Consider the following 27,297-nt stretch of genomic DNA (forward strand, 5'->3'; position numbering starts at 1 on the left):
AGGGGAGGGGTCCAAAACGGGAGAAACAAAACAGGCTATCAAAACAGATCTAACCTGACTACTAAACTAACAAAAATATTAACTCAAAACGCTCCGGCTATGGAGGGAAAAAGGGGCTAAGTAGTGATGGGTCCGGCAACACCGATGCATCGGCGCATGCGTCGAGCTCATAGAGCAAAACCCTGTGTCGGTGCGCGTACCGCTTTTAGAAAGTCACGTGACCGACCATGAGCTGTTTTGGTCACGTGACCGATACGCGAACTGTGTCGCACTGACGCCTCCTCTGTGCCCTGTGAGCGGCTCTTTTCTACAGCCGGTGAAATAATAACTAAGAAGAGCAATCGTCTAAAATGTAATACGTCGGAAAAACTTTTTTTTTTTTTTTTTTTTTATAAAAATGTGTAAAAAATAAAATTAATAAAATTCCCAGTCCACAATCATCCACAACACGTTCTCTTAGATTTCCATGTTACGATACATGTTCACATTATTTATTGACTGTATCTAAAAAAGATAAAAATATATTTTTATTTAAATGAAGATATGAAAAAATCCTAAATGAAATACAATGACTTGGTTTATATTATTGTATATACTAGGGCAGGGGTCACCAACGCGGTGCCCGCGGTCACCCGTAAGGACCAGATCAGTCGCCCGCTGGCCTGTTCTAAAAATAGCTCAAAGAGCAGCACTTACCAGTGAGCTGCCTCTATTTTTAAAATGTTATTTATTTACCAGCAAGCTGGTCTCCGACATTTTTAATTCTAAAAGAGACAAAACTCAAATAGAATTTGAAAATCCAAGAAAATATTTTAAAGACTTGGTCTTCACTTGGAATAAGCGGTAGGAATTTGGATGGATGGGTCATCTTCACTTGATTAAATAAATTCATTTATTTTTTACTTTGCTTCTTATTACTTTTAGAAATACAATTTTAGAGAAAAAATACAACCTTAAAAATGATTTTAGGATTTTTAAACAAACATACCTTTTTACCTTTTAAATTTCTTCCTCTTCTTTCCTGACAATTTAAATCAATGTTCAAGTAAATTTATTTATTTTTTATTGTAAAGAATAATAAATATTTTAGCTTCTGTTTTTTCGACAAAGAATATTTGTGAAATATTTCTTCAAACTTACTATGATTAAAATTCAAAAAAAATATTCTGGCAAATCTAGAAAATCTGTAGAATCAAAATTAAATCTTATTTCAAAGTATTTTGAATTTCTTTTAAAATTTTTGTTCTGGAAAATCTAGAAGAAATACTGATTTGTCTTTGTTAGAAATATAGCTTGGTCCAATTTGTTAAATATTCTAACAAAGTGCAGATTGGATTTTAACCAATTTAAAACATGTCATCAAAATTCTAAAATGTATCTTAATCAGGAAAAATTACTAATGATGTTCCATAAATTCTTTTTTTAATTTCTTCAAAAAGATTCAAATAAGCTAGTTTTTCTCTTCTTTTTGTCGGTTGAATTTTGAATTATAAAGAGTCGAAATTGAAGATAAACTATGTTTCAAAATTTTATTTTAAATTTTTTCTTGTTTTCTCCTCTTTTAAACCGTTCAATTAAGTGTTTTTTTCATCATTTATTCTCTACAAAAAACCTTTCGTAAAAGGGGAAAAAAATGTACGAGGGAATGACAGACAGAAATACCCATATATATATATATATATATATATATATATATATATATATATATAATTAAATGTATTTATTTAGCTATTCTTGTTTAAATCACACTTACGTGTAACTTACAAATGACAATATATTTATTTATTTAAGTGTGTATCAAACTGGTAGCCCTTCGCATTAATCAGTACCCAAGAAGTAGTTTTTGGTTTCAAAAAGGTTGGTGACCCCTATACTAGGTCATAAAATCAGTGTCAGTTGAGTCGGTCCATAGGTTGCCTGTAGGGATTTTTAATGTCCAGCAGATGTCAGTATTTAGTGACACAGTATCGACACAGTATCAATACAGTTTTGCAATGTGTCGAAACGCTTCATGATGCCTCATCAACCCATCACTAGGGCTAAGAACAAAAACTAACAAATACAACAAAAAGCGCTCCAACGGAAGCGATGCTAAGAAGCTAATCTTACCTGACAAAAGGTTACAAACAAAGAATCTCCCGTGGATCAAAAGTACAAAAAACGTGGCAATGGCTGTAGACAAGGCTGTGGCAAAGGAACGCTGGAGGTACGCACAAGACGATACAAAACATTCTGGCACAGGACAAGAGGACGACGAGACATTTACTGGTATACACATGAGAGAGGGTGACACAGGTGGGCACAATCAGGCAATCAGGGGAGACATCAGACCAGTGAAACAGGAGGAAGAGCAAGTGACCTGAAACGAGAGGGAGAGTTAACCTTTCAAAATAAAACAGGAAATGACAAAACAACATGAAACCAGACGAAACCCAGACAAGACTTTACCCAGGTGTGACACATACAAAATGAAGCAGTGTTTCTGTAGACTTTGTCATTGGTGTTTGCGAACATGTCTCCATTTGTGTTTTTTTCCCCCAAATTTCTTGTTATTTTTCTTACTTGCAGCACTCAATGACATCGAACAGCACGGATTGATTCACACTGTGTTTGTGCTTGTAAACTGCATAATGTGATATAAATACACGCACCCTCAAAATATAAATTTAACTCATTTATTAACAAAACTGTTCCACATTGATATAAGGATAATAAATTAAAGGAAAATATTTTGTTTGTTTCACAACACCTCAGTCACCTTTCATTAAGCATATCTAGCCTTATAACTGTGGCTATGACAACAAATCGATTTTTAGTTGAGGGAAGTTCTTAGCATTATAATCTATCATTGACAAACCTTCGCTTTTTTCTTTTCATAGCTCGTAATAACTGTCCGTAATTAACATGTAACCTAGCACTGATCTCACAGTTTAGGTCTGGCTTGTACAAAAAGGTTACAAAACAAAACTTTAGGTAACGTTAGTTAACTTGTAGGGCTAGTAATCTCTGTGGCTTACCTTTCATATGACTCGAGAAAGCCGACTCTCCCATTGCGAAAAGCTGGATTTCCTTTTTGCATATTTTGCAGGAGGCTACACGTGGATTTGGTCCACTTTTATCCAAAGTTTGTATTTGTCATTTTCCATCCAATTTTCATTAAAACGACAACCTCCCGGCATGATGGACCGATTCACCACTGTCCTCTTGGGGGCGACACAACCTAATGTAAAGGCTCGTGCAAAGCCAACAGATCAAGCGTGTACCTTTCATTTTTAAGGAAACTCATTTTATTTTTTTTCATTTTATAATTAGCCGATTGGGGCGGTATAGCTTGTTTGGTAGAGCGGCCGTGCCAGCAACTTGAGGGTTGCAGGTTCAATCCCTGCTTCCGCCATCCTAGTCACTGACGTTGTGTCCTTGGGCAAGACATTTTACTCATCTGCTCCCAGTGCCACCCACACTGGTTTAAAAATGTGAATTAGATATTGGGTTTCACAATGTAAAGCGCTTTGAGTCACTTGAGAAAAGCGCTATATAAATATAATTCACTTCACTTCACTATTGAGTCAGACTGCCGAGAAATATAATGAACATTTCCGAGCATTTACAAGGTTTTTAAGCACCCCTACGAACCCTGGGTACTGTAGTCATCCATCCAACCATTTTCTACCGCTTTTCCCTTTTGGGGCCGCGGGGGGGTGCTGGAGCCTATCTCAGCTGCATTCGGGCGGTAGGCCGGATACACCCTGGACAAGTCGCTACCTCATCACAGGGCCAACACAGATAGACAGACAACAGTCACACTCACATTCACACACTAGGGCCAATTTAGTGTTGCCAATCAACCTATCCCCAGGTGAATGTTTTTGGCGGTGGGAGGAAGCCAGAGTACCCGGAGGGAACCCAGGCAGTCACGGGGAGAACATGCAAACTCCACACAGAAAGACCCCAAGCCCGGGATTGAACTCAGGACAACTCAGGACCTTCATATAGTGAGGCACATGCACTAACCCCTGTCCCACCGTGCTGCCCTACTGTAGTCATATATTCCATAAATATTACATATAGCTACAGTAGGCTAGCCTAAATGGTTTCCTCTTGATAAGTTAACATACCTTACTGTCACAGTGTCTTTGTTCGGAAATTACCTTTGTTACAAGAAGTTGCAAAATGAGATCCAACACTAAGCTTCAATTTCATTGATATTTTCAATCCAAAGTGTGACAACCAACCAACCCTATAGTCCCCTGCTGATGATTGATTCTTTGTAGAGGAAACATGATGGCTTTGTCTATGTTGTTGTTCCAAGAGTGTGAATGTCTATTATATTTGTCAACATGTCCATAAGACGTCCATATAAGCTCGTTAAGGATGTAGACTAATTATTCAAAATTACTCGTCCTCTTCCAGACACCAGCGATCTGTTCTTCAGGTTTATCGTCAAGTTTTTCCCTCCGGATCCTGGCCAACTGAAGCGAAGCCTCACTCGGTAACTTCCTTTCCTTTTGCCGCCACTCTTTGATCTTCCGCTCGCTGACCGCCATGTTGTGCACGTGCAGCTATCTTTTTGCCTTACAGGTCAAACGGGACTTGTCCACCGGAAGTCTGACTTGTAACGACAACAGCGCCGCCCTGCTGGTCTCCCACATACTGCAGTGTAAGTTGTGAGGACGACAGTCAATTTGGTCGAGAAGCCGCTGGCCGGCACTCCGGTGCTGCATTTACCGGTCATAGTTTCCGCCACCAGATGGCGCCTAAAAAGAGGCGTGGCTCAATGTTGAGCCACGCCCCTACCCGCGGGCGGCAGCCAATGGTACTTGGATATGTCAGCTGTAGCAGCAAGCTAATGTTCTAATGTGGCGCCCATCCGAGCAGGAGCCACTTTGCAATGAAAATAAATCACAACTTCTTGTTTCTTAACATATTTTCACACGGTTTACTTTCTCAACATAAAAACATGTGCCATGAATACATATTTTATTATTTGTAAAAATATTTTACCTGCCCTGGGACTTTGCCTTTATTAGCTAAGGCTCACTGTAGGCAGAGCGGAGTATTTATAGAGATGCGCGGATAGGCAATTATTTCATCCGCAACCGTATCAGAAAGTCGTCAACCATCCGCCATCCACCCGAACTAACATTTAATCAGAACCGCACCCGCCCGTTGTTATATATCTAATATAGACGATGCAAGGCATTAGTGAGGTTATAAAGCTTTTGCCTGTTAAAGAAAGGAGACTGATCCAATGCAGCACAGACATTCGCGTGCCACGCTGTCACGGCCCAGACGCACACCAGTGCGCAATCATATGGGAGCCGCGCTGAGCGCACCTCCAAGCGAGTCTCGCTGCCGGCGACCGCCGGGTATGGGCCCGACGCTCCAGCGCCATCCATTTTCAGGGCTAGTTGATTCGGCAGGTGGGTTGTTACACACTCCTTAGCGGGTTCCGACTTCCATGGCCACCGTCCTGCTGTCTATATCAACCAGGGTGAGCCCCACCCCTTTCGTGAGCGCACTGCGCGCGGAGTGACCCCTGTTACGCGCCCCCGGCAACAGGGGTGGCGGGCAGGTAAGCTGCGCGGGCGGAGCGCGCGGAGTGACCCCTGTTACGAGCCCCCGGCCACGGGGGTGGCGGGCAGGTAAGCTGCTTACCTGCTGCGCGTGACGCCGGCCGCGGCGAAGGCGGACGAGGCGGGGTGTCGGTGCGGTGGGCGCGGTGGTGACCCTGGACGTGCGTCGGGCCCTTCTCGCGGATCGCCTCAGCTACGGCTCCCGGTGGGGCCCTCTCGGGGGAAGGGGCCTCGGTCCCGGACCCCGGCGAGGCGTCCCTTCTCCGCTCCGTAAAAGTGTCCATCTCTTCTTTCTTTTTTTCTTCTGTTGTGGCATATGCTGCAGGTGCCTGCTCGTTTTTCGTATGTGGGTAACAACATTTAACTACGTATATATATTTCCGAATTGGTTTAACTGCCACCCGCCTGAATCTATTTAAAATCTTTTTTTTTTAATTTCAACCGCCCGACCCGACCCGCGGATAAAATCAATTTTTTTTTAATTTCATCCGCCCGATCCGCGGATAATCCGCGGACTCCGCGGTTGTGCCCGCAAACCGCGCATCTCTAATTTAGTGATGACTCTCAATTGCAACACAATGTGTTGTTTGTAGAGATGTCCAATAATGGCTTTTTTTGCCGATATCCGATATTCCGATATTGTTCAACTCTTAATTACCGATTCAGATATCAACCGATACCGATATATACAGTCGTGGAATTTTAAATGTGCTTTATAAATAAAGTTGATTTGATTTGATTTAACACATTATTATGCCTAATTTTGTTGTGATGCCCGGCTGGATGCATTAAACAATGTAACAAGGTTTTCCAAAATAAATCAACTCAAGTTATGGAAAAAAATGCCAACATGGCAATGCCATATTTATTATTGAAGTCACAAAGTGCATTATTTTTTTTAACATGCCTCAAAACAGCAGCTTGGAATTTGGGACATGCTCTCCCTGGATGTATTAGCCCAGGACCTTAAGGCCTGCAATGTGACTATGGCACAAGCTCAACACCTTGCCCACAACAGACCCAGATGGAGAGACCTGGTTGCTATGGTCAGCTCTACGCACCCTGAAGTGCAAGAGGACTAAGCTAAGCTCCCTGAGAGAGCATTAGGAGGTTGAGGTGGGCGGGGTTGGGGTGGGGGGGAGTAGCGGGGGGTGTATATTGTAACGTCCCAGAAGAGATAGTGCTGAAAGGGGTTCTGGGTATTTGTTCTGTTGTGTTTATGTTGTGTTTATGTTGTGTTACGGTGCGGATGTTCTCCCGAAATGTGTTTGTCATTCTTGTTTGGTGTGGGTTCACAGTGTGGCGCATATTTGTAACAGTGTTAAAGTTGTTTATACGGCCACCCTCAGTGTGACCTATATGCCTTGCATTCACTTGTGTGTGTGAAAAGCCGTAGATATTATGTGATTGGGACGGCACGCAAAAGCGGTGCCTTTAAGGTTTATTGGCTCTCTGTATTTCTACCTACGTCCGTGTACCACTCCGTACAGCGGCGTTTTAGTCATAAATTTTACTTTTTGAAACCGATACTGATAATTTCCGATATTACATTTTAAAGCATTTATCGGCCGATAATATCGATCTCTAGTTGTTTGTGTGAATTTGTCTGTTCCAGGGTCAAGCCGTGGCAATGATAAAATATTCATCAAATTACAAGTCAACATTCCTAATTGCAATGCAAGTGTAAAAATAAATAAACCACCATTACGTTTTCTTGCCAGTCATTAGCCGTTTTGCTGTTAGCTATATGCTAATGTCATTGTTACTCAATTGTGCTGATCAGGCAGCATTACGTTTTATGGTAGTTATCACACTGGTCGCCTCAACTCTGACTTCTGAAGTTTTTTCCAGAACATTATTTTTAAAGTAGGATATAGAGACCACACAAATCCACTCTTCATTAGGTCAGGATTATTAAAACTAAAATACATTGTAGAATTGCATACTCTATTAGTGATGTTCAAAGCTAGAAATAAAGTTCATCCGAAGGACTTACAAAAGTTATTTGTGTTCAAGTCTGAAGATGAGAATCACAGAAGGCCGTATGACTTTAAACATCCAAGAGCGCGAACAAATTTGAAACAAAGGTGCTGGTATGTTGCTGGTGTGAAAGCATGGAATGCTCTAAAGAAAGATTTAAAAAGTTGCAATAACATTTTTGAATTTAAAGAGTTACAAAAAGAGACAACTGGAATTATGTCAAACTGATTTTCGATTTTGATTGGACGTGTCATTGTGTAAATGCTTAAACGAGAATTTTAAAGTATGTTGGAGTTCGGGTGTTGGTGGAGGAAACAGTGATAAAGTCATCAAAAATAATTTGTGTTAAAAAAGGGGGCAGATAAATATAAGAATATTCTTCTTCTATCTGCTCCTTTCTACGGAGCCCCAAACCTAAAGGGACATGGATGTTTTTTTACCTATGTCAGAGAACCGAAAGTGAAACAGCATGCAGGAGCCTACCCATCGTCTGTGCTCTGTTGTGGGACCGTAATACGATTTGATGCCTTTGTATGTTAGGCCAATACTAAAATACAAACCAATAAACTTCTCTCACGGATGATGGGTAGGCTCCTCCATCGCTTTGTCTGTTTCACTTTTGATTCACCATCGCTGTGTCTGTTTTACTTCCGGTTCACTGACATAGGAAAAAAAAAACTTTTGCGAGATCTCGCAAAAGGTATTGCGAGATATTAAGTATTGCGCCAGCCATCTTAAACATTTTTTCCCTCCATGTCCCTTTAGGGCAGGCCTGGGCAATTATTTTACTCGGGGGGGCAGATTTAGATAAAAAAAAAGTGTGTCTGGGGGCCGGTATATCTATTTTTAGGAACACTAATACAAAACCTCACAATAATGATTGAAAGCTAAAAACGTTATGAAAGACCGCCTTAAAAAACGGAATGGAATTTGAATTTTTTTTTACTGAATGGGACACCCAGAATGTGCATGAAAATAAAGAATGTGGGATTTACAATATTAACTATGGATGATAAAACACTGAATATTGACAACATATTTTACAATCAACCGAAACGCAACCAAAATGCAACAAACATAGTGAAAAAAAACCCACCTACAATCTGAGATATCTCATAGTGACCATAGTAAGTAATTAGATGACCATAGTAACTAGTATATGATGCAGATTCCAAGCATTGAAAGACTTAGTATAGTTCAAGACTACCGATCATTAGAAAACATCACTGCACATCATAATGGCAGCTACACTTTACATCTTAAACATCTAAAACAGTTATTTGGGAATGTCCGGCGGGCCAGATTGAAAAGCTCAGCGGGCCGCATGTGGCCCCCGGGCCTTAATTTGTCCGGGTCTGCTTTAGGGGCTCTGTACCTTTCTGATCATGGAAATGTATAAGAAACAAACAAATCAATAAAAGTGTGAACTGTACGTGGCTTGTATATATGCACTTTTCATGAAAGGAATAAAAAGAAATGATGATGATGGAGGTTTCTACTGCATATTGTTAGCATAATTATGTTTTTTCCTCGTGTGTGTGACAGCGGAGCTTGGAGACTACGATGACGAGCTGGACCATCAGCAGCTGGCGATTAAGCACTACGTTCCCAACCAGGAGTACCTGGACCACAAGATCATCAAACTCCACAAGAAGCACAGGTACACACGCACACGCCACCCAGTCGTCCACTCCATGCTGGCCGTGTGTCCACAGAGGTGTGTCCCCGGCGGAGTCAGACACGCACCTGCTGGAGGTGGCCAGGAGGCTGGACATGTACGCCATTAGGCCACACGCCGCCAGCGACGGCGAGGGCATGCGCATCAACCTGGCGGTGACGCATTGCGGCGTGCTGGTCTTTCAGGTAGACCAGGTGGCTCCGCCTGGACTCTAGCAGAACTTGCTAACGCTGGCGTTTGTCCTCAGGGGAACACCAAAATCAACACATTTAGCTGGGCCAAGATTCGTAAAGTGAGCTTTAAACGGAAACACTTCCTCATCAAGCTGCACGACAAAGTTGGGGTGAGGTTCTTCTTAGGTACTGTGTACCCCGGATGAAGGGTACCAACAAGTGTACTGCTTGGTGCCACCGTGGTGTTCTGCCCCGTGTAGTTGTCCCGTAAGGACACGCTGGAGTTCTGCATGGCGAGCAGAGACGTGTGCAAAGCCTTCTGGAAGTTGTGCGTGGAGTACCACGCCTTCTTCCGACTGCCGGAGGAGCCGCAGCCGCTGCAAAGGAAGACGTTGCTGTCGTGCAAAGGCTCCGGCTTCCGATACAGGTGAGCTTTTCGTCCTTGGGTCGCGTCCGGAAGATGACGTCATCACCGATGTATGTTGACGCTTCTCCAGTGGGCGGACGCAGAAGCAGCTGCTGGAGTGTTTGGGATCTGGCGAGAAGAAACCTTTGCACGTTGCCAGGTGCCCCTGCTGGTCCTTGCCAAGAATACATGCAGTGACTCCAGCCCACTAAAGACACAAAAACACTCTTTGTGCAGGACTTCTTGTTCATCAGACTATGAATCCAGACAGTGCAGATCTTCTCCCGACATCCTCACAGACGTCTCCTTACAAGTAAGTGGACACAAAGTAAAGATGACCTCTGCCATTTTGGGGATAATCCGAAAGTGCCAGATAAGCACTTTACCACTTTTACATACTTGCCAACCCTCCCGAATTTCAGTGCCTCTGCCGAGACAACCATTCTCCCGAATTTCTCCCGATTTACACCCGGACAACAATATTAGGGGCGTGCCTTAAAGGCACTGCCTTTAGCGTCCTCTCTCACCTGAAAAGGAGACTATTCAGTGACGTGCGGTGAGGTTCATGGCTGGTGAGGCACTGACTTCATCACAGTCAGATTTACAAACATATGAACCCTAAAGAGTATTTAATTCACCATTTGATTGGCAGCAGTTAACGGGTTATGTTTAAAAGCTCATACCAGCATTTTTCCCTGCTTGGCACTCAGCATCAAGGGTTGGAATTGGGGGTTAAATCACCAAAAATTATTCCCGGGCGCGGCGCCGCTGCTGCCCACTGCTCCCCTCACCTCCCAGGGGGTGATCAAGGGATGGGTCAAATGCAGAGGACAAATTTCACCACACCTAGTGTGTGTGTGACAGTCATTGGTACTTTAACTTAACTTTAACTTTACACATACAAACAGTAGCACACAAAAAAGCACATTTAATAAAAAAAACTTTATTATGGTCTTACCTTGACTTATAAATAAAGTCCATTCGCTGCTGTTGTGCTGGATTAATGAACCCCCTGACGGGTGTGTTATATCAACTAAAGCCCTCACTTAAACTTTCCACGTGCAAGATTGAATCTATTTAAAAAAGTGTAACCGAGGGTTTATAAATGTCGCCTATACTGTATGAAACTACAAAATAACAAACACGGAGGCTCCAGTTTACACGAGGACCACTTTATTTACCTTCTTTCAAAAACCTCCGCGCCACTACAACATGTCATCACTTCCGCTCTTGGCGCCTTCAAAATAAGAGCTCAAGGCATATACTGTATAACAGCGCATAACAGGAACTTAACATCACAAATAGGAAAGCCCATAAAAATAGGTTACAAAAGTTATTTAATAAGAAGCCAAAAAGTGCAAAAACAATAATGTTCGTGTTGGAGGAGTTGTGAATTAGGTACACCTGCAGTCTGCAGGTGTACCTAATGTTGTGGCCCTGCAGTCATTCACAACTCCTCCAACACGAACATTATTGTTTTTGCACTTTTTGGCTTCTTATGAAATAACTTTTTTAAATAGATTAAATCTTGCACGTGGAAAGTTTAAGTGTGGGCTTTAGTTGATATAACAATTCTACGGCGGGGGTGCAGGAGGCGGGGCTACTGGAGCCTCAGCCAGTGCGTCTTTTGCAGCCGTTTTATGATCGCTCAGCACAAGAAATGCGTTACACACACACAGTTGTTGACAAAATACACTGTACATTATATACCTCAGCTAACTAAACTATGGAAATGTATAATATAATTCATATAGCAATACGGTCTCACTACACAGCAGGCCAGCAGTTAGCCGAGTCCGTACATGTTGAGGCACTAAGTGACGTGCCTCAACTGGCTGCTGTTCACCGCACCGTCTCTTCTCAGTATTTGAACGGCAAATGTGAAAATTCAGCGATTTTGAATAAAAATAATCTAAAACTGGTGAAGTTAAATGGAAAATAACTTTATAGTATAATCACTGGATACATATAACAATTTAATTTTTTTTCTTTTTACATTTTTTTTCTTTCCATGATGGCAGGTGAGGCCTCGCCTCACCTGCCTCTAGTGACTGCACGTCACTGAGACTATTATATATGTCTCTGTTATCTATAGGTTTATTTATAACCCATAAAGTAGGCAGGCACGGAGCTATTTCTCAGCGTGTGTTTATTCCAGCCTGCACGTTAATACACTGACACACAACATCCGGATTCCCATCATGCATTGCTTCAAAACGACGGCAAGTAGTAATGTCCAAAAACATAACAGAGACGAAGCAGAAGAACGAAGAAGAGACAATTATGGCGACGACGAGTAAGAAGAAAAAGTACGCTTGCAAGTTCCAAAATGATTGGAAACAAGAATTTCAGTTCATCCAGGACAGCTCGAAGGGGAAGGGGTATGCTGCCTGCACATTTTGTAGATCAGACATCTCCATTGAACACGGTGGCCGAATGGATATACTCACTCATGAACGGTCAGAGAAGCACAAGGTGGCGGCAGCGCAGCACCGTTCACAGCCCAGTATTATGGGCCACTTTGCTAAATGGAGACCCGAGGGTGTAACTTATGCCGAGACAAATATGGCTATGCTGATAGCCGCAAGCAACATCCCGTTCTCATTTGCGGATGTTTTCAACAAATCCGAAGGATATGTTCCCGGATTCAGAGATCGTTAGCCAGTACTCAAATGGCAGAACAAAGGCTAATCAAATAGTGAAAGGTAAGTGTTTTTTTTGTTTTTTTAAGAAAGCAGCAAGTACAGTACAGTTAGTAGAACAACTGTGTTTTCATTACTGTGTACTGTACTATATACAGTATATATATATATATATATATATATATATATATATATATATATATATATATATATAAGAAATACTTGAATTTCAGTGAATTCTAGCTAAACCCCGCCCCCCCTGACCCGCCCCCAATCTCCCGAATTCGGAGGTCTCAGGTTGGCAAGTATGCTTTATAATGATGTATTTTTGCAGCTGTATGACGACCAGATGTTCCCACGCTCCACCTGTGCCTTGGAGGATGCGGAGCTCCGAGGAGGTGGGACTAAGCGCAGCCAATCGACCGTGGAGGTCACCCCGAGGTGTCGCGGCCTGGCCCGAGTCACGCCCCTCTCGCCTCACATCCGCTCGGCGTCGACGTCCGCGATGGAGGACCCCCGGAGGGCGTGGCTGGGGGCGCAACGGCAAGCTCAGAGACTCGCCGGCATATATGGCAACCGTTCAAGGCGCCGGCCCAACCCCCAGCCGCACCCGGATGCGGCGCAGCAGCTGGTTCTCCTGTACCCCAACAGCCCCGCCTATCAGTACCACCCCGTGCTCCCCACGTTCCCATACCTGTCCGACTGCGTCTCCGCCTCCTCGCTGGAACGTTTGCCGCAGCAGAGGAGGCAGGACGGGCTGTGGCGGCCATCTTTCCACCCTCTAAACAAAGAGCCAGGCTCCTACTCAATGCTCGGGAGGAACCTGCGGGCCTCAAGTTCAGGTGGGATGGGATTGGGCAACAACGGGACGAGGGTATTGGGCATGTGCTGCACGGAGGCGGGGCATTACAGCGATGACTGCAACTTCCTCCCGGGGCTTCCTCGCCGCGTTGCCAGCCAACCAGATGTCAAGTTTCCCCTCTCCAGGACTTCTAACCCCGCCTCTGAATTCCGCCCGCTGGGCTACTACCCCCACTTGACACGGCCCACCAGGCCCACCTACCTGCCCCTAAGCTCCTCCCCTCTGCCTCAACGCCCCGCCTCCCTGTGCATGATGGCCGCTTCTGCCTCAGGAAGCTACAGCGACTCTGACCCGGAGGTTTTCTACCCATATTACTGTCCACCGCCGCCACTAGGCAGGCTGGTGCGGCCCGGCGGACTGGCCCGCATGAGGTTCTCCTCTGGGAGCCTCCAGCTGGATGAGGAGGAAGAGGATGAGGAAAGACACAAGGATGAAAACGAGGAGACAAAAGGTGCTGCAAAAGTCACCAAAGTGACACTGTAGTAAAAACAATTACATTTGTCTTTTGTCAACGTGCATAAAATGAACATTAAAATGACAACATTGTCAATCAATCTTAAATATTTATTCATAAAACTCTATGTCCCGCTACAAAAAAGAAAACATTTCTCTAAAATCTTAATGTTCCCGCTGCGTAAGCATTATCACATCCCTTAATGATATGTACGTAAAAAATATATATATACACAATGACCAGCTAGTGTCTTTGGTTCAAAGTGTCAGTAACACTTTCACAGCGCCAGCTAGCTGTATGGCTAACAGCAGCAGCTAACAGTAAGCTAGCAAACTATATGCTTAGCAACGTAAAAGACTGCTTAGCGAAGGACCTTGCAGCGCTCAAGCTAGCCAGCTAGCGCTAACTCATTATTAGCATTACACCAAATGAGGGCGTCTTATGTAAATCTCCCAATGACAATAGAAATAATATTATTGGCATGTGGTCTTTGTCAAGTGCTACAGAAGAAGTATTTAACATAAAGCTGCATTGCTGCACGACACCAAAGGCACGTGGTGAACATATTCCACAAGTTAGTAAAAATTCACCAACTCCCTACTTCTTCATGCAGCAGCAGTAAAGTAAATGATGTGCATGTGTGTGTGTGTGTGTTGAGACATTGCCCAGCAAGTCTCCATGCTGAGTCTTTCTTCATTCTGTACACTTCCTGTTTGCCCTCAGTTGGTGTTGAACCTGCAGGCGGCAAAGCATGCGCTTGCTCAGCAAACCAAAACAAAAGACAAGAAAAAAAAAAGTTGCCTCACCTGGCGATGATGTGCGTCACCATCCTGTCTGTGATGCCCGGACACACGTCCTCGGCCATTCGGATGTTGCGTTCCAGCTCCTCAATGGCCAATCGCTGCTCAGAGTGCTCCTTGTGCTGCTGCTTCAACTACACAGTAACACACGTTGCTAGCATGTCTTTGACGTAAGTGTGTGTGTGTAGGTTTGTAGACAGACCTCAGTGAAGACAGGCGAGATGACAGTGGACAGACTGGTGGACGCATTCAGCTGATCCTGAGAGGACACAAACCAAAAACAACTTTGCTATGTCTCAAATGAAATACTTCAGTCGGTACACATCAACATAGACATCTTATAAGTAGACGCAGTATCGGCTGCTGTGACGCGAGAAATTTGGTCGCCATCTTGAAGTGGTGATAAGGACCCGGCGAGCGGCCTAAACTGACAGTTGACAGGTAGAAAACAAATATAGTGAAGTGTGAAGTGAATTATATTTATATAGCGCTTTTCTCTAGTGACTCAAAGTGCTTTACATAGTGAAACCCAATATCTAAGTTACATTTAAACCAGTGTGGGTGGCACTGGGAGCAGGTGGGTAAAGTGTCTTGCCCAAGGACACAACGGCAATGACTAGGATGGCGGAAGTGGGGATCGAACCTGGAACCCTCAAGTTGCTGGCACGGCCACTCTACCAACCGAGCTATCCCGCCCATATACTGGTGTTCAGCGTTTTCCTGCTCAAATGAGCGGACTGTTGAAAATAGGAATCGGGGGATTACTTTTCACAAGTAAGATTTAACATTAACGTACTATTGGTTGTATTTTGTGAAAAGAATATTACCACAGAATTGAGAAGGAGCAAAGATCTTCAATAGTACTGAAATCGTAGCTGCTCGCAAACAAGAGTATGACCATAATTGTCAATGAAATTAATTATATTTAAAAATATCATATTTGAATAACATAAAGTTGAAATAAATGATGACGATAAAGATTTTAAAAGCCAACAGGGGTAAAAGTTAGGACCACAGTCCAGATTGTGTGGGGGGGCGGGGGGTAATATATGTTAGCTAACTAGACAATCAGATGGACAGTGGCTATACAGTTATACAAGTCTAAATTTAGTCTAGCTTTCATATTGTATGTAGTTCTCTGCAAGCCTATGAAATGTTCTATTTTGGTCTTCATTATTTTGTCAGAATGCACCAGAATGCTTCATTGGTATGTGAAAATCACAAAGAAATCTTCTGGGGGAGGATGACCCCCTACAGGGGTTTGGTTTACAAACTTTCAGCCCCACCTAAAACAAAATTCACCAGCCGCCACAGATTATGATGCATTCTCATTTTAGGCAAAGTATAAGACAATACTTTAACAGTATAATTGTAACCAGGAATAAGTCTTCAAGTAACAATATTCAAATACTAACATTTTTGGGTAAAACAGAATTTGGTTTTATTCTGAATCCAGTGAAACAGATTGGTGGTTTTAGCTGATATAAAGACTTTCAGGTGTTTATATATGTTTATGTTTAAGTATTTGGCAGACGCTTTTATCCAAAGCGACCTATATAAAAAATACATATAAAACAATCACTGTAAACATTATCAATTAAGGGAAGAATGTAATACAAAATATCAATACAAAGTGTCAAGACAGAATAAACTGCAGCAACCAAGATACAGTCTATAGGTCCCTAAGATATATAGATATCTAATGTATTCATACATTGTTTATGTAGGACATATGCATGTATATATAAACTAATTATATAGTTTCTTGAATTTAAAAATAGCTGACCGTTTTTTCCCCCTTCCCTGGGATTATAGTCCCAGTTTTGATCTCGGACGTCTGGTCACTTATAACATAAGAATATTCTATTACTGTTAAGCAAACTATGAATAATAAAACACGCCAAAACATGTGTCCTTTATCATAGCTACACGTATGACAAAAATTGCGTGAAAATCAGTGGTATTCAGTGAGGTAAGATGAATTAAATGCGCTGACAGTTCATTGCTCCTGCCAAATGAATTGCACTGAGTGGAGCGGATCACCACTCCAAGATGGCGGCCCGCGTCTCGTCAGCGCCAGTAGGCAATAGCAGTCGATGCTGCGTCTACTTATAAGATGTCTATGCACACCAACATGAATACTGTGTACTTAGTTACTGAGGGGACAAATGTTGACAAGTGTCACTTTTTCCCATCTCTATGGCTGTCATTGTGCACTTCACGGACATGAAGATCAAGCTATGTATCTTCTTCTCTCCTTTTTCATTGTGAAATTCAGGATTCTTACAGATTTCAAATTTCCAAATTCCATACGTTTTCCAGACACTTATTTTCAAACGCCTCAGTATAAAACAAAATTGTTTGAAATTTTTGTAAATAGTATATAGGGCCGAGTAGGACTAAAACAAATAATTACTTAAACATGTAATTAATTAAATGATTAAATAAAATTAAATCAATAATAATTAAAATCGTGAAATAATTATAATCACAAAATAATTAAACAATTTTAAATGTAATACATTTAATAAAACATTTTGTATTGAATTCCAATTATAATCAACAACACATTTAAGGTTTATTTAATTTTGTCCCATTTTGCCTTCCAAAAAAATAACATGTAAATAAATTATGGAATTAATCGTTGGAGATCATAATGTTGAGATTTTTTTTTTGTTCATTCGAGGTCTTTAGCCAACCAGTCTTTATATTCAAAGTTTTTAAGCTAGCTGTCAGAAGTGCACATATTACCCATTATAAGAAGGAATTTTAATAACTTGCTCACAAAATGTGTGTAGACATCCATAATAGTAATAATAATAATGGATTAGATTTTGTGTAGCGCTTTTCTAGACAGTCAAAGTGCTTTACAGTGAGAATTGAGAACCCATCATCCACTCAATCCAATGTAAGCTACCGGTATATTTGTTGCCACAGCTGCCTTGGGGTAGACTGACGGAAAAATCTTGCGCCTACGGCCGATTCGACCTCCGGCGGACATTCATTCAAATTCATAGACCAGTGTGAGCGGCACTGGTAGGAAGGTGGGTATAGTGTCTTGCCCAAGGACACAACGGACGCTGGATCTCGTATTAGGAACCCTCAAGTTTTTGGATGGCCGCTCTACCATCTGTGCCACGCCACCTCAGCTTCAGCATTACCTGTTTGTTGAAGCAGCAGGAGTAAGGAGAAGGTGCTGGTTCGGGCTTATCACTACAACTCAGCATACTGTATGGGGCATGTTGAGTGCACCACCCAGACAGAGTTGACTGCATATTGTCGTACTTTTCAGGGTTAACGCGCTAATGCACTCAAAAGTTGTAAGTACAGAGACGTGCACAAATTGAGACACTGCCCTTGTTTATCAAGCAAGCAGGAAGTAGAGGCTTCATCCCCTCTTTACCTGTCCGTTAAATGGCCGCCGTCTGTCCGTCTTCCTTCTGCGGATCGTCGTGAAGCTCCACTCAGGAGAATCGACGTCCTTTCTGTCACCGGACTCACTGAGCACACAAAAATAAATGAAGCTCAAGTACCCGGGCGTGCACTCTGCCCTAAGAGCGCGCACGTACCTGTCGGAGTCGTCAGAACTGCTGTCGTCATGTCCCTGCTCTCGCCACCGCCTATACCTGTCGATCAGCTCACTGAGGTACGACGTCTTCTTGCAGTGTTTGACAATGAACTTGTGCTTCAGCAGCTCTTTGGCGGTGGGACGCTGAGGGAAAAAGAGTCACTGACACAATGAGGAAGGAGAGTGTGTGTCTTTTTGTCCACAGAGTGCAGCAAGCAGTACAACAATGGACATATTAATAAAATGAACAAAAAAACACTACAGTTGGACAACACATCCTCTCACAATCAATTGCATTGATTAGTTGATTAGAAAAAACTTTGTTTTAACTAATAAAAATGTATAAATGTCCAGAACTTTAAATACACGGACGTATTTTCTACGAGGCTACTGCAACACAGCGCACGTGAGAGCAATAATGTATAGGTGCCATGATCTGTGTGGCAGCGAACAGCTTAGTCTTTATTTTTATTAAAGCACACATGCTAAAAGTGCAATTTCAATGTTGCTGATGTACATTTATATAATAAAACAAATAAAAGCTATGGCAAGCAAACATTTTTTTAAATTTGAACTAGTTTCCCTAACATACGCATTGAGGCTATAACTGTTTTTTTAAAATCCGATTACTCAATAATTTATCAATTATTAAAATAATCAATAGGTACAGCCACACACTACATGAAAAAAGTGTTGGGACACAATGACAGAGGATGAAGCTTACGAAGCTGGGGTCTTTGTTAAGGCACGCCTCGGTGAACTCTTTGAAGCTCTTGGAAAAGTCGCCCGTCAGCGTGGGGGGCGGAGACTTGGGGATGAGGAAGAGGACCCGCATTGGATGCATTTCACAGTGGGGCGGTTCCCCCTTGGCGAGCTCAATGGCGGTGATGCCCAGTGACCAGATGTCCGCCTGAGGGGGGGGGCAACTCAAGATTGTGACAAAATATTGCCGTGGCGATGGTCAGTTTACGGCGCGTGAGGGGACAACCTTGAAGTCGTATGCAGACTGCTGGATGACTTCAGGCGCCATCCAGAAGGGCGTCCCCACAAAGGTATCCCGCTTGATCTGCGTGTCGGTCAGCTGACCGGCCACCCCGAAGTCGGCCAGCTTCACCTGGCCATGCTCCGACAAGAGCACATTGGCGGCTGAGGATGATTTACAGCTGTCACTTTGTGAGGGTGACCACGACGTGTCCACGCGCACACACCTTTGATGTCTCTGTGGATCTTCTTCTCCGAGTGGAGGTAGTCCAGACCCTTTAGGATCTCCTTCAGCAGCGTGGCGATCTGGGACTCTTCAAAGGGACCTGCACGCAGCTGCACACACACACAAGTCATTATTTTGGCTAGGCTAGTGACCTGGGCTTTACTTAAGGCTTACCAAGTCAAGTGCAGAACCTCCACCAAGGTACTCCATGATGATCCACAGTTTGCTGCCCTAAGGGACACAACGGAGAAGGAAAGAAGTCAATATGCTAACAAGACTGTTGTTCTTCACTTAGACAGCATATGTTGGTGTTGTTTTTGTTGTCTCTTTGTATTCAAATTTGAATAAAAGCATATCGAGACTAATTTGGTGGATTTAAAGATTCCTTCTCTATAAATGTCAGCCTGTTGGTAGGTTGGTATGAAATTGTAAATGGATATTGAGTGGATTGATTTTGAAATTAATTGTATTGTATTTTGTATATTATATGATGATGTATATTTCAACTGTGGGTCCCTATCCATAAGCTGTACGCTTCTAGGGATTACCTTTTTACGGAAGGGACTCTGATATTAACAAAAGTAATATCAAATCATGTCTGTAAATAAATAAATAAATAAATCTGTCTTATCCCCTTCTTGCCCCCGCAATTTTCCTCTTTGTCAACCTTTTTTCTTCTTTCTACCCCTTCCTGCTCCGGTCCGGCTGTGCCAAGCATTACATAAATACATTTAATAAAGTCAAATACAAATAAGGTAACAAAATAAATGCCTCACACTTCTCTTTTGCAAAGTAAATCTGTGCAGCAAATATCGGCATCCACATCAACAATATGATTTGCCTGAGTGGCGAGACAGGACATGTTTGGGGAAAAAAAGACAGCATAGGCAGACCTTGAGGTAGGAGCCATAGTACTTGGTGATGTAAGGACTGTCACACTGGCTCAGCACTGTGATCTCCTGCTGGATGTCCTCAATTTCATCCTCTGCCTCCTCCAGGTCGATTATCTTGATGGCCACCACGCTCTGTGTGCGATTGTCGATGCCTTTGAACACCTGCGGGGCAACAAGAGACACAAAGACAATAAAAAATTGCAAGAAGTGAACACAAGAGACAGATAATTAAAACGTAAGACAAAGAGTATGTTACCTCTCCAAAGGAGCCTTTACCAATGCGGTCCAATTTGTTGAATAAATCTTCTGGATTAATCTGAGAGCTCTGAGACAAGAAAACACCACAGCAAATCATAGCAGTTCATGCAACAACAACATTTAAATACAGAAGGAACTCTAGAAAAACTGAAGCTGTACTGGAATGTCGTGTCGAAAATGTGGAACTACAAGAAAAATGGATGGTCTGGGGATGTGGAAATTTGTTCGGTTGAATGCGTTGATGCTAAAAAGGTTTAAATGAGTTGAAAAATATGGAAAAATGTTGTGCTCTTCATTTCAGTCGTTTTTTTAGCCACTTAGCAAGATAATGTTAAAGGAGGACAACACACAGGTGAATGAATGATAGGTGGTGGTCGGAGGGGCCTTAGGCGCAAATTGGCAGTCACGCTTCCGTCAGTCTACCCCAGGGCAGCTGTGGCTACAAATGTAGCTTACCACTACCGAAGTGTGAATGTGGAGTGAATGAATGATGGGTTCTCACTTTTCTGTGAAGGCTTTGAGTATCTAGTTGATAGAAAAGCACAATATAATCTAATTCATTATTATTATTATTATTATTATTATTATTATTATTGTTAGGTGATCATTTGAGAGAAGACTCGCCATTTATATTGCGAGGTCTAAAAGTGACCATGCTGGAACCAAGAACGGAAGAACAATTTAAGGCGAGCCGTGGGTGTTTGGAAAAGTTTAAAAAGAGGAGGCATCATTCACTGCGTCGGGCGGCATGGTTGCTGATGGCGAAGCGAAAGAGAAGGCAGTACCGAGACACAAGCCAATCGAGGTCCGCCTCACACTGCTTGTTTGTGCTGATGCGAGAAATGGCTGGAAGGTGACGCTTTGCTAGTTTACCACTCCCAGATTGTTCAACAAATGCCAGAAATATTCTAGGACACAAGGTAAAAAGATTTTCCTTTTTTGTTTTTTATTGTAGCAACATGTTTGGTAGGGCTGTGAATCTTTGGGCACAACTAGATTAGATTCTTGGGTGTAACGATTAATTTCAGGATCAATTCTCCATTAAAAATCTGTACTTTTTTAATAACAATGGGTGCCACTTATATTATTAACTACAGCTCTGATAAATGTTATATCACTTAAATGTTGCTATTACATGTTTTTACATTACTTAAAAGAAAACTGGTTTTGATTGATAAAATTCTACCCAAACATTTAATAAAGTCAAATACAAATATGGCAACAAGAGAAGTATCCAACACGTATCTTTTCTAAAGAAAATTTGTACAGCAGATATGGGCACCTACATCAACAAAAATATTGCCTGACTGGCTGGACAGGACAGCTCAAAAAAAATATATATATATACCGTATTTAGGTTACGGCAATGCTTATTTTTTTATTTCTTTTTGTCCTGTGCAGCAACTCAGGCAAATCATATTGTTGATGTAGATGCCCATATCTGCTGTACAGATTTACTTTACAAAAGAGAAGTGTTGGATACTTCTCTTGTTGCCTTACTTGTATTTGACCTTATTAAATGGATTCTTATTAATGTTTGGCACAGCCGGACCGGAGCAGGAGGGGATAGAAAGACAAAATAAGGAAGACAAGGGGGAAATTGAGAGGACAAGAGGGGTATAACACAGTGAGACAAAAACCACTACAAGTTCCGGCAATGCTTAAAATGTATCATGAATGTGCCTGTTTCTACATTTTAAATATACTTGCATCATGTATATAAAACATTGTTGGAGTTCATTTTATGTTTTTAAAGGGTTTTATAGGTCGAATCCCTATTACCTGCACTGTTAGTCGCCTCTTGTTCCCTAGTTAGAATACACATAGGGATTGTGAATGATAGGCACAAAAAAGTGCAGGCCTCCTTCAAGTTGTTCAAAAAAATAAATGAATGATCCATCCATCCATTTTCTACCGCTTAATCCCTTCGGGGTCGCGGGGGTCGCTGGAGCCTATCTCAGCTATCAATTCACAAAATTGCAATTTTTTTTAAGAGTCTAAATCAATTCAATATTTCTACCAATTGATTTAAAAAAGACATATATATATATATATATATATATATATATATATATATATATATATATATATATATATATATATATCTCAATAATAAAAAAAATTAAAACATGCATATATGTCATACATCAAACGATTTTGTAACATGTAATGTGTTTTGAAAAGGTTTTATTACTTTCTTTTATAACAAATATTACATAGTGTAGTTGGAATTTAGAATAATGTTGAATTGAGAAGCAATTCTGAATCGAACAGTCACCTCAAGAATCGTGAGTTGTTGTAAGATTCACATACCTGGTGTTAAGTACTAAGAATGCTACGGTAGTTCTATTATCAGTTCACATCATGCCTTGTAGGTTTATATTTCACAGGAAAAAGTGGCGACAATGCTAACCGTTGCATGCTACCACCTTGCAAAATAGCATTAAGTACTAGAGATGTGAATGTGACAACTCACGATTTGATTTAGATTCTTATGGTGACAAATCAATTTGGAATTGATTCTTGATTCATACCGACTCCCACAATATAATATTTGGTAAAAAAATTATACTAAAACCTTTTCAAAATAAATTACAGGTTACAAAAGCTCCTCTTTCCTGCTGACGCACAGCACGCACGTGCACAGATAAAGCCTAAAAAACATTTAAAAAAAATGAATTCTTAAAAGAAAAAAATACTTTAAATCACAACATATGAATACATGCATTTTGAGATGAACAAATTAGCTAAAAAAGTCAACAGTTAGCATGCCAGCATCAAGCTAGATTGCATTAAGTAAGCGATACTTGTCAGTTTTCATGTTGGATGTGTTTGAATCAGTTAAAAAACAAAAAAACAACAACAAAAAAAAACAGAGTGGGATAAGAATACAAGAGTTTTGCAAGGGTTCCGTTCAAAGACCGCCAGTCCATGGTGTACCCACAAAAAGCTCTAAAAAGGATTATCCTTGTTTCTTTAATCCAGGGATGAATTTTAAGAGTTAAAATTATGCTATTTCTCAATAATCCCCGAATAACCCCGTTTTAATCAGGGAAGAAGAAGAGTCACTGACCAGCAGATGGTAGAAATGTGTCTCCTTCTAATTGAGGCGTAGGCTACCTTGATCAATGGGAAACTATTTTGGTGTTGTAATCTACGAGTACCAGTGCTTGAGGAATATAACATTCTGCGCCATGATGAACCTTATCACAGTGAAACATACCACACTTTGCAACTAAGGAGAGAGGATGAATGAATTGCTTGTGGGTCTGAAGAAACAGTCAACTTTTATCCTGAGCCGAGGTCGGTGAAGCAGCAGTTGAAGCAAACTACATAATTGCTAACAAAATAACATTAGTATCGACGCTGTATTCCCAGTGAGTTTGTTCATACATGCATGCATGCTCTTCTCTGGGGGGAGGGGGGTTACTAGGATGACAGGGGATGCAAAACAATAACAGTGCAATACTTTTTCAAAACATGGTCACTACTGCCCAGTTTCTCTTGTTATATTCTTATTTTACTGTTATATTTTTATTTTCATTGTTGCTTTTTATTTTTATTCTTATTGTAATATGTTTCTATTTTGTTTCCATGTATACCCCCATTATTTACTTTTTACTTTTTAAATTCGATCTCAATTCTGTACACTGCTGCTGGAATTTAAATTTTCCTTAGGGAACTCCCCTGAAAGAATCAATAAAGTACCACCTATCTATCTATCTATCTATGATGAAAGTTGCAGAACTTAGGTGTACCAAGAAGCGACAAGCATTTGCCAACATTAGTCAGACGATATGGAGGGTCAAATGGTTTTTTGATTATTTCAAAATGTAATTAGTTATTACATAAAAATGTGTGTCAGCACTTCATTAATTAATTTTATCTGTCAAACTCACCCATTAAAGTCAGGCATTTTTCCTCAATACTCAGTGCCCTGCAATGTTTTGTTTTTGTCAATATTGCTGTTTGTGCATGTGTTTTCTTCTTTTATTTTTTGGGTGTAAAACATTTTTTTGTTGCCATATTTGCTGCTTGAAAAGTGCTATATAAATAAAGTTTGATTGGTTAAAATACTTTTACTTTTTTCGAGAATAGGCCATACATATTTTAGACCTTGCGCAGTATGTGGAAGCAAGACCTGCTAACACAGAGTATGTAGCATCTAAAGTAGAGGAATATATTGAAGTTGTTGAAGTTATTGCCGTACCTTCAGACCAAGTTATCGATCAGTACTCCTTCACTTCTCTGTTTAAAGTTGCAAAGACAAGAGGACGTGTCAGGTAACCAATCAGATGGTGGGATCCGCCCACTGACTTTGACGGCTGAGTTTGACAGATAAAATAAATTAATGAAATGCTGCCACTAGGGTTGTACGGTATATCGGTACTAATAAAATACCACAGTACAAATTAATTAAAAACGGTACTATACCGTCTCTGAAAAATACCGGTACTATTTTTAGGCTGTGACATTGCTGGAGCAGAGGCGCATGGTCGACAAGACTTACAAGCTGACAAGATGTGGAGATAAAAGAGGCAAAATTTCCACATTTAGGCTTAAAAACAAGTGATAAATGTGAAGATATAAACACTGAAGCGCCGCTCTATAAGAGGTGCTTTAAAATATAGCGAGCTAGCGGCTGACATCCATCCGCAATCGGCAGTGTGTTACCTACTGCTAAATCACTATTCCTCGCCTCCATGGCAATAAAGTAAGTTTCTTACAAGAATGCATGACGAGGAATAACGAAACTAGCTTTACTACACACCGTAGGACAGGGCTATTCAACTACTTAATGAAGGGTGCCGGATATCAAAATGTGGATGTTTCGTCAGAAAGTGCCTCCACAGGTTATATTCCTCTGAGATTTCCATCCATCCATTTTCTACCGCTTATTCCCTTTGGGGTCGCGGGGGGCGCTGGAGCCTATCTCAGCTACAATCGGGGTACACCCTGGACAAGTCGCCACCTCATCGCAGTCCTCTGAGACTTAATTTACTTAATTGCAAAGTTCTTGCCCGGAAAAGGGTGGAGTGCCATCTCCGGGTTGGGGAGGAAACCCTGCCCCAAGTGGAGGAGTTCAAGTACCTCGGAGTCTTGTTCATGAGTGAGGGAAGAGTGGATTGTGAGATCGACAGGCGGATCGGTGCGGCGTCTTCAGTAATGCGGACGCTGTATCGATGTGTTGTGGTGAAGAAGTAACTGAGCCGGAAGGCAAAGCTCTCAATTTACCGGTCGATCTACGTTCCCATCCTCACCTATGGTCATGAGATTTGCGATATGACCGAAAGGATAAGATTACGGGTAAAAGCGGCCAAAATTAGTTTCCTCCGCCGGTTGGCAGGGCTCTTCCTTAGAGATAGGGTGAGAAGCTCTGCCATCCGGGGGGAGCTCAAAGTAAAGCCACTGCTCCTCCACATCGAGAGGAGCCAGATGAGGTGGTTCGGGCATCTGGTCAGGATGCCACCCTAACCCAGGACATGTTGGGAAGACTGTCTCCCGGCTGGCCTGGGAACGCTTCGGGATACCCCGAGAGAAGCTGGACAAAGTGGCTGGGGAGAGGAAAGTCTGGGCTTCCCTGCTTAGGCTGCTTCCCCCGTGACCCGACCTCGGATAAGCGGCGGAAGATGGATGGATGGATGGATGGCAAAGTAAACACATTGGCTTTCAAACTGCACTGTCACATACCTGCCAACTTTTGAAATCAGAAAAACCTAGTAGCCAGGGTCCAGGGGCCGCAGGCCCCGGTAGGTCCAGGACAAAGTCCTGGTGGGGGGTTCAGGCTTCGCCCCCCGACGCAAAATGATTATTAGCATTCAGACAGGTTAAAATGTTGCTAAAACCATCACTTTTCTATCAGTCACAGTGACTTTTCAAAACAAAAATATTACAGCAAAAATCATATGGGTTGATTGACATGTTTATTCTGTAAGCTAACTTCAATAGTTTGAAATTATTTTGACAGTTAATGCCAGTTATCCTGTCAACCTTTCACAAGACTTCAATTTGTTAATTGAAAGTATAAACAGTATAAACACTTTTTACAGTAAACAAATGGTAAAACAGTACTAAACAATTCCATAAAAAAAAAAATTGGTGTCATTATTAACTTTCTGTCCAAGCTTGTATAATCTACTGCCTTGTTCAATTGTAAAAAATATTCTGTGCCTAAAATTCACATTTCTATCACAATTATCATACTGCAGACATGGTAAGCTAACTTCATTAAAATTAATAGTCCTGTCAATAGCATGGAATTACAATTCAAATGTAGTTTTTTTGTAAGCCTTTCAAAAGAATTCAAAATATGAAAAATTAAAGAAAATTAATTTAAGCCATCAGACACTTGAAAAGTGGCACATCACATCTCTAATGTAATCATTATAACTTTTCAACAGAAATAGCACTGCAAAAATATTAAGGACATACTTCTGTATTTTGGTAGTTATGCTGTCAACATTTAACAAGATTTCTTCAACTTGGACTTGAAAGCATAAATAGTATAAACACTTTTAACAGTATAACAGTACTAAACAATTCCAATAGATAACATTGGTGTCATTACCTTTTTGTTTGCTCAATTATTGCCTCCGTAAATAAAACTTCGGCATTTATCACATCCAGAGAATCTGTTTGGGCGACGAAAAACGTTCAAAGTTTTCCACTTGTATCGCTAGCAATGGCATTAGACTTGTGTTTTTTTGTCCCAACGTGGTCTTTTACATCGCTAATTCCTCCGTGTCCGATCGAAAAATCTTGTCTGCACAAGGTGCAATTCGCGTAGTTTTCACCCTTTTTGG

At 41.6% G+C, this 27,297-nt stretch overlaps 2 protein-coding genes across 2 annotated transcripts in view; one reads left to right on the plus strand and one right to left on the minus strand.

Moving 5' to 3' along the window:
- Window positions 1–13,836, plus strand: part of LOC133606373 (FERM domain-containing protein 7) — a 36,201-nt gene extending 22,365 nt beyond the window's left edge. The window contains exons 4-12 of the mRNA XM_061960242.2: window positions 4,411–4,489; window positions 4,560–4,657; window positions 9,099–9,213; window positions 9,269–9,416; window positions 9,479–9,574; window positions 9,665–9,831; window positions 9,902–9,970; window positions 10,048–10,123; window positions 12,787–13,836. Coding sequence (XP_061816226.2) covers window positions 4,411–4,489; window positions 4,560–4,657; window positions 9,099–9,213; window positions 9,269–9,416; window positions 9,479–9,574; window positions 9,665–9,831; window positions 9,902–9,970; window positions 10,048–10,123; window positions 12,787–13,797 — 1,859 coding nt within the window. The 3' untranslated portion in view covers window positions 13,798–13,836. The remainder of the gene's footprint in view (window positions 1–4,410; window positions 4,490–4,559; window positions 4,658–9,098; window positions 9,214–9,268; window positions 9,417–9,478; window positions 9,575–9,664; window positions 9,832–9,901; window positions 9,971–10,047; window positions 10,124–12,786) is intronic.
- A 21-nt stretch (window positions 13,837–13,857) lies between these two features.
- stk26 (serine/threonine protein kinase 26) overlaps window positions 13,858–27,297 on the minus strand; it is a 28,473-nt gene continuing 15,033 nt past the window's right edge. Inside the window, exons 2-12 of the mRNA XM_061960249.2 lie at window positions 20,493–20,561; window positions 20,237–20,398; window positions 19,518–19,574; window positions 19,345–19,453; window positions 19,125–19,282; window positions 18,861–19,046; window positions 18,138–18,280; window positions 17,972–18,068; window positions 14,771–14,827; window positions 14,575–14,702; window positions 13,858–14,503 (exon numbers count right to left, since the gene is read on the minus strand). Of these exons, the coding sequence (XP_061816233.1) occupies window positions 14,488–14,503; window positions 14,575–14,702; window positions 14,771–14,827; window positions 17,972–18,068; window positions 18,138–18,280; window positions 18,861–19,046; window positions 19,125–19,282; window positions 19,345–19,453; window positions 19,518–19,574; window positions 20,237–20,398; window positions 20,493–20,561 (1,182 nt within the window). The 3' untranslated portion in view covers window positions 13,858–14,487. The remainder of the gene's footprint in view (window positions 14,504–14,574; window positions 14,703–14,770; window positions 14,828–17,971; window positions 18,069–18,137; window positions 18,281–18,860; window positions 19,047–19,124; window positions 19,283–19,344; window positions 19,454–19,517; window positions 19,575–20,236; window positions 20,399–20,492; window positions 20,562–27,297) is intronic.

The sequence above is a fragment of the Nerophis lumbriciformis genome, linkage group LG05 (genome assembly GCF_033978685.3).
Source record: "Nerophis lumbriciformis linkage group LG05, RoL_Nlum_v2.1, whole genome shotgun sequence".
Classification (NCBI taxonomy): domain Eukaryota; kingdom Metazoa; phylum Chordata; class Actinopteri; order Syngnathiformes; family Syngnathidae; genus Nerophis; species Nerophis lumbriciformis.